The sequence below is a fragment of the Nicotiana attenuata genome, chromosome 1 (genome assembly GCF_001879085.1).
Source record: "Nicotiana attenuata strain UT chromosome 1, NIATTr2, whole genome shotgun sequence".
Classification (NCBI taxonomy): Eukaryota; Viridiplantae; Streptophyta; class Magnoliopsida; order Solanales; family Solanaceae; genus Nicotiana; species Nicotiana attenuata.
The window spans coordinates 14,368,088-14,375,271 of NC_031989.1; the positions used below are offsets into that span (position 1 = coordinate 14,368,088).

At 35.8% G+C, this 7,184-nt stretch overlaps 1 protein-coding gene and 1 non-coding gene across 2 annotated transcripts; both read right to left on the minus strand.

Moving 5' to 3' along the window:
* Positions 2,612-6,243, minus strand: LOC109244585 (probable E3 ubiquitin-protein ligase RHB1A). Its single transcript, XM_019411733.1, has 5 exons — positions 6,155-6,243; positions 4,539-4,696; positions 3,538-3,910; positions 3,299-3,408; positions 2,612-3,054 (listed from the first exon to the last, which is right to left on the minus strand). Exons 2-5 carry the CDS (start codon positions 4,602-4,604, stop codon positions 3,031-3,033), a joined length of 573 nt encoding a protein of 190 aa, XP_019267278.1. The 5' UTR covers positions 4,605-4,696; positions 6,155-6,243; the 3' UTR covers positions 2,612-3,030.
* TRNAV-AAC lies at positions 6,706-6,779 on the minus strand. The gene has a single exon. It is a non-coding gene; the product is annotated as a tRNA-Val (tRNA).

Below are 7,184 nucleotides of genomic sequence, written 5' to 3' on the forward strand. Positions count from 1 at the left end.
AAAAAGCAGAGTAGGATGAAATTTGCATCTCACACCGCTAAAATGTAAAATAAATATTCTATAAGCGAGTTTTCACTTAATTCTCACAAAATATATTTGAATTTGCCATGATTAAACCAGAAGTATTTTCTTGCTCTTTTTTGCTTTAATTTTATCTTTTATTGGAGAGGTACTCGGCTTGTGGCCGAGGAAATGATAAGGAAAGGGCTTTTGTGAAAATATAACCTTATACGTGTCTGGGATGCAAGGCAGCATCTATACAGTGGTCAATTCTCAAAGTGTTTTTTACTTCTTTGTTTTTTATTTTTTTCCGTCTAATTTTATCTGAATTTGTTTTTTGATTTCTCATATGATGATTGATACTAGTTTTCAGAATTTGGACTCGTAAGGGACATTAAAACGGGTAACGCTTCCTAAATAATTGTTTTCCATTCCCAAAATTCAAACTCGCGAGGAAATATCATATTCGTTCCACTGCCTCTCTTAATGTTGTTGAATTTGTTCTATTGATTTCTTTTTGGTGCAAAACAAAGGTTTGGAATTCTAGACTCTTTCTCATGAACTAGGCTTAGAAGGGAAAAAAAGAGTGATTTAGAGTAAATTAGTTTTTGAGATTTTGAAAAAATTAACTTCTCTTCAAAAGCCAGCTTTTGAAAAGCAAGCATTTTTTTTAAAAAATATATTTAAAAACACTTTTTAAAAGCTTGATCAAACATTAATTGCTGCTCAAAAATATTTTTTAAATTAGTAACCAAATACAAATTACTTTTCACGAAAAATACTTTTTAAAAAAAAATACTTAAAATAAGCTGATTTTAGAAGCTTGACCAAATAAACTATGAATTTTTGAATTGGCTGTGGTCAAATTGTTGAATTGTAGAAGTTGATATGCATATATTATGGTAAAACTTAAAAATCACTTTGACACAGAGCTCAATCCAGATTTAATTAATTAATTTATTACGCTGGTTGGCTCGACGTGAAAAACTAGATTTACAAGTAGCGTCAGAATTGAGACTTCAAAACGTAGTAACTAAAAGGCGAAATACATAAATGGCCCCTTCAAGTTATCCTCAACGACCAGCTGAACACCCCAACTAATCAATTTATCATTTAGACACTTCAAGTGGCTATTAAGTATTTCAAGTAAACACTCGTTACAGATGTGGCATATGCGTGTTTTGTAACAAACTGTTGGGTGCTTGAAGGTCATTTTTGAATTGTCAAATTCAAGAAAAAATTAATTAATTACAAGAAAATCCTCCATTCCTCCCCCTCCCCTCTACCCCCCCCCCCCAAAACCATCTTCTTGCTTTCTCCATCCGTGTCCCCCATTTTCGCAAATCAACCCCAAATATTGAAAGCAACTTGAATTGGCTACACTCCCCCAAAACATATCTTCTCACTTTTCCATCGTCTTCTTCAACAGATTCCGAACAAACCCAACATCAGTAGTCGACCAGACTTCTACGAGCACACTTCGAACAGACCCAAAAATATCAACGGACCCAAACGTTTCGAACAGACCCATCTTCTTCAATAAATTTTGAACGGACCCAGAAATTTGGTCTTCTTCAAACAGACCCGGTCATGTTCTTCTTCGAAAATTTCGAATCAAAGCCTATCGAATCAACTGCAATGGACCTTACACAACTTTGGAAATGGAGAATTGAAGTCTCAAATTCTTTGTCCAGCACTATTAAAAGAATATAAATTTCTTTTCATTTTCATCCTTGAATTTTCAATGACCAGTTACAAACAGATTGAAGTTCAATTTGAAGAAGCAAACCCACAGAAATGGTGTGTTCCACTAAAAGAAGATGTTTTTGTAACTTTCATGAATTCAACAACTCACAAGGCAGATTTCTTGTGTGAAGATTCGCTGTTTAGTCCACTATTGTTCGGAAAATTCTTTGATCCTTTAGATGCAAGGAATTTGATTCAGTACCTACGTTTAATTTGTTGGGAGTTAGGATGTAGGTTAATTTGGAGAAATGGAATGAGGGAAAGTTGATATTCCTTTTTTTTGGTTAATTCAAATTACACGTGTCGTTTTCTAATTGGTTCATTTGACACATCATTAGCAAGTGTAACTCACGCATATAGTTTGTTGCGCTCGAGTGTTTACTTGATACACTTAATAGTCACTTGAAGTGTCTAAATGGTAAATTGATCAATTGGGTTGTTCAGGTGGTTGTTGAGGACAACCTGAAGGGGCTGTTTATGTATTTCGCCTAACTAAAATACATGATACGTAATTTGAGTTGTAGTTTGGTACTTGTTACGTAATTCAAGAAAGTTGTTTGGATTACAGCTTTGAGCTGCTCAAACTTTTGGAATCACTATATTGACTTCTCCTTATCCCAGACACCGCTGTGTTTTTGGTAGGACAAAAAAAAAAATTCAGGAAAAAAAACTTTTTGTACAAGACTGTCAATGTCCCGAGCATCAACAACCACAACAGACCAGTAAAATCACACTAGTTGGGTCTGGAGAGGGTGGAGTGTACACAAGCCTTACCCCTACCACGGAGGAGTAGAGGTCCTGAGCAGCGGAAAACGGAATTTTTCAGGAGAGACATGACCAGGACTATCAAATGTGCCCATAAAACTGGAGGAATATGTCATTGCCATTATATTTGACAGAAGAATCTGTACAGCAATTGAACATAAAATTACAGAAGAAATAGTCATACATGTACAACACTTTAGAACTCAGAAGCATGACTAAAAACATGTGTTTCAGAATTTAATCTTCCAGACATCAAACGCAAAACTAAAAGCTTCTTCTTGTTCTTTGGCTGCAATTAGCTCCCTTCAGCATACATGCAACTCGCGTCATCAATTGATATTCATCAACGGTAGGATTTACTAACATAATTTTCATATACATTGAGATATTACATTTTATGAGTGAACAAGTTGAACACAGGCCAAGCCTCCAAGTGAAAAATAACAGCCATGTGTTTGTGTTGCTTGTGCAGGCAGGTATTGACAACGATCAGCTAAGGGACTTTCGGTTAGAAAAGTTTCATAGGTCTTCATATACCATATCCTGCATCAAGAAAATCAGCAGTCTTGCTCACTTTATGGATCTCAGTCACAGAAATAATGATAAAAAGAAAGCATGAACGCGGTTCGTTGTGAAATGAAAAATATAATGAAGAGCAGTAACATGAATCAAGAGAAACTCCATCCTTTTCCTCATATACATCTTAGAAAAATGATGACAGAAACAGAGTAAGGTAGAAGAGAAAAAGAAGGGGGTGGGCGAAAGAGATAAGGAAAACAAAGTGGACCTGATTGCATATTGGGCATGTTTGACTTCTTTCCATCCACTCCAGAATGCATGAAAGATGAAAATGGTGGTTACACCTTGCAACTATTCTTGGATTGCCAGCATCATATTCTGCAAAACAAGTGCAAAGGATAGATACCAAGACTATAAGCCAATCACAAACAGGTTGATTAAAAAAGCAAAAGGTACGGAGGAGGGCAAAAGTGAAGTCGCCTCTCCAATAATGTCCATTGTATATACCTTCAAGACATGTGGGACAAACATCCTCTTCGTCAGCTGATTGAATAATAGGTGGATTTGATTTTACAGGGCCAATCCCTGTTTTCTTTAGGGAGGCAAGAAGAAATTCTGTTTCAGTTTTGCAATCAGATTGCTTAATATCTTTACAAGTACTCTCATAGCTATTGTGAAGTAATGGTTCTTCTGTGAACTCGGAACCCCTGGACTGCGGATGCCCCAAAACTACTTCAAACGGAATTGGTGCAGGAGGAGCACGGTAAGTGTCAGGTGTTGATCTATCTAGGTTCAAATCATCCAGGAAGCCAGAGGCAAGTGCAGTAGCAGCGCTATCATCAGATGTCAAGGACTCATACTCTTCAGAAGCTGGTGGGAACTGCAGAAAGAAGACGGGAACTCTATGGTCAGAGTTTGAGAAGAAAAGAAGGCCATAGGAAAAAGGTTATATTAGGAAGAGCGATCAATGAACAAAAAAGGTGCCAGTCCATCTGCAGAGGACACGAGTAGTAAAACTGATGCGTAAGACTTCAGAGAGCATACAGTATATACAAAATCAGTTGCTTTCTTTTTCCTTCAAGTTTGAGTTTCATCACGAATACAATCACTGTGTTCAGGTTTATAAGGAACCAAGAACTGAATCAAGTATTCAAGTTTCTCCTGTATAAAATCGGTAGAGGTCTTTCAATGTTGCTTAATAGAACAATGCATGAGCCGAACTTACTATTAGTACAATATTTTGAGGAACTGTTTGAGCATTGTTGCTTAATAGAACAATGCATGAGCCGAACTTACTATTAGTACAATATTTTGAGGAACTGTTTGAGCAGGTAACACGCCTACTTTCAATAAGCCATCATTTTAAGAAATATCATAATATCAGCAAGCACAGACAAGTCCAAAAAAGACAATGTTCTAGAAAGTGAATGAATCAATAGGACAAAATCTGGAAGAACTTATGCTAGTTGGATGTTTCCATATGTAGACTGATCGGAATCATTACTAACATAGTAAAAGATTTGTGTTCCATGAAGATGGGGCGGCTTCCTTGAAGAGCAACAGCAACCTCCCATTCCTAGCAGTTATTCTAGTTGTCAATGTATATGTCTTATTTCCTGACACATTATCTTCTCCTTTTGTATGTATAGGCAAGGCACTGCTGAAACTAAAAAAGGGAGAGTGGGTGGACATTTAGAAAATATACAGAGTAATCACAAAAAAGAAATGCTTGGTTAAAAAGGAGTAAGGCAACAGAGATATGAAGACAAAGGATCAAGAATACTGCACAAAAGAGCTTCTTGAAACAAGAACATAAAACTACTTTCTGTTGGATCTCACGTAATACACGCCAGCTATAACAATTTAGGACCAAGCTAAGTACTTAGTTTATGCTCCTCCGCATAATTTGAAGAAACTTCTTTGCTTTTCTTCAATTTCTATACTGAAAGTCCCTAATTCTATGATAACAAAAACAAATCATAGGTGGTTAAACTCACATCTTTGCACGAAAACACTGATGTTAATACAGGCTGAGACACTCTTTATACCGACTGTCAACCAACATGTTTCCTAATTAAAACAAGTTACGGAATAACGCTTAAAAAAAACTAGTCATGGAATAACACCACAGGAGTCGCAGAATACAAGGTCATGTAAAGGCTTGGCAATCCACCATTAGAATACTGATCTCGTCATCTGATTGAGCCTGCCCATTTCGATATGGAGACTTTGTACTAAACATGTTCCAAAGATTGCATATGGACTGACTTATAGAAGCAAATTATCTAATATGTATAAATCACGCTTATAGTAACCCAATTAATTTGGGAGATTAGTGATGGTTTTTCCTATGGACTGGAACTTTGCCTAAGAATCATTGATTATGCTATATATTTACAAACCATAAGACTTCAACAACATTTCTGGTTACAACTACTTCACCAACAAGCACTAGCACTTGTTAATTCAAACAAAACTAATCCTTTGAGGAAATGTTAACTCGCGAAAGGTGAAATACTGAAATGATAGCACAAACTGAGAAAACAGAAGCTTTACACAAAAAACCTGATCAGTAGACCACAACCAAATAAAAGTTCACAAATTCTAACTACACCATCTTCAGTTTCAGAAGCATGCACATATACAGGCCGTGGCACACCAGAAAGACCAAATAGGAAAATAGCACTTTTACCTAGACAAAAGAATAAAATAGTGCAAACTAAGAAAAGCAGAATCTATACTCAATTAATAAACCAACCGGACAACAACAAAAACTTCACCTCAATTCTAAGCTAGTTGGGGTAGGCTATATAAACCCTCATCCAAACAAATTTCAGAAAATTAACTAAAACCACCTTCAGTTTCAAAAGTACATACATAAAGAAGCAGTGGCACACCAGAAATACCTAGAGAGAGAAAATAGAATCACTTTGCTAAAAGACAATAGAATTAATAGGACAAACTCAGAAAAACAGAATCTCTACACAGGAAACCTGACCCATAGACCAGACACAATACGTTTCAGAAGGCTAAACTACACCCAATTTCAGTTTCAAAAGCACAAACATACACAGCCAGTTGCACACCAGAAAGAAGACAAACTGAGGAAAAACAGAAGCTTTACCTCGCCAAATATCTTGCTTCTTCTTTCTTCTGAAAAAGGTTTCTGCTTGGAATTAGTAACTAGATAGGTGAAAAACAGAATCTTTACTGAAGAAACCTGATAAATAGACCACACCCAAATAAATTTCAGAAAAATTAAAAACATATGTATAATAAAGAGGCAGTGGCAATACCTAAAAACAGAACCTTTACCTTACTAAAGATTCTTCTTTTTTGTGTTTGGTGAAAGAACAAGCTTGAAATGATAATTAATGGGATGAAGAAGAATCTAAGGTAGTGAATGGTGAAGGGAGGGGCTGCTGCTTGACTTTTGAGAAGGACAAGGAAAAAAACTGAACAAAAGGAGTTCCATTCACCTTTTTCAAACTTTTTGGTAGAGATGGGAGTTAATGCGAATAGCACAAAGTTTAGGGGTCGGCACAGAAAAAAACAAAATGATCGGTATAGAAAATTCGCGATGTTTTTGGATTCGACAAGTACAATAAGCTATCGGGACGCAAAAAAGTACAATAAAGTGGCAATTGACGATTAAAAAAATAAATACGCAAAACCTGGCGTCGCCCGGACTCGAACCGGAGACATTCAGTGTGTTAGACTGACGTGATAACCAACTACACCACGACACCATTTGGTGCTCTCTTTTTAATATATCTAAATATAAGTAATGTGTTTGAAAAATAAAAACACTTTACCAAAGATTATTCAAATATCTACTTAAAATAACATAAATACATACAAAATATTTTAAGTCGCTGAATTGTAAATAATGCGATTATTATATATAGTCATATATTTATCAAGATAACGTTCGTTGAGTATGCTGCAAACAACCCAATAAGCAAATTGCGCACAAAATATGTATAGTGAGACATATTACTACGTCAAGTGTTAATGTAGCTAATGCACCTCGACTTTTAGGACGTAGTTCTGTGAGTTTTAGCCTCGTGATTGTCTCGTGGCAATCACTATATATGTGAAATATAACGATGAAATTGTCATAAATTAAATTGTATACAAAATACTATATATTA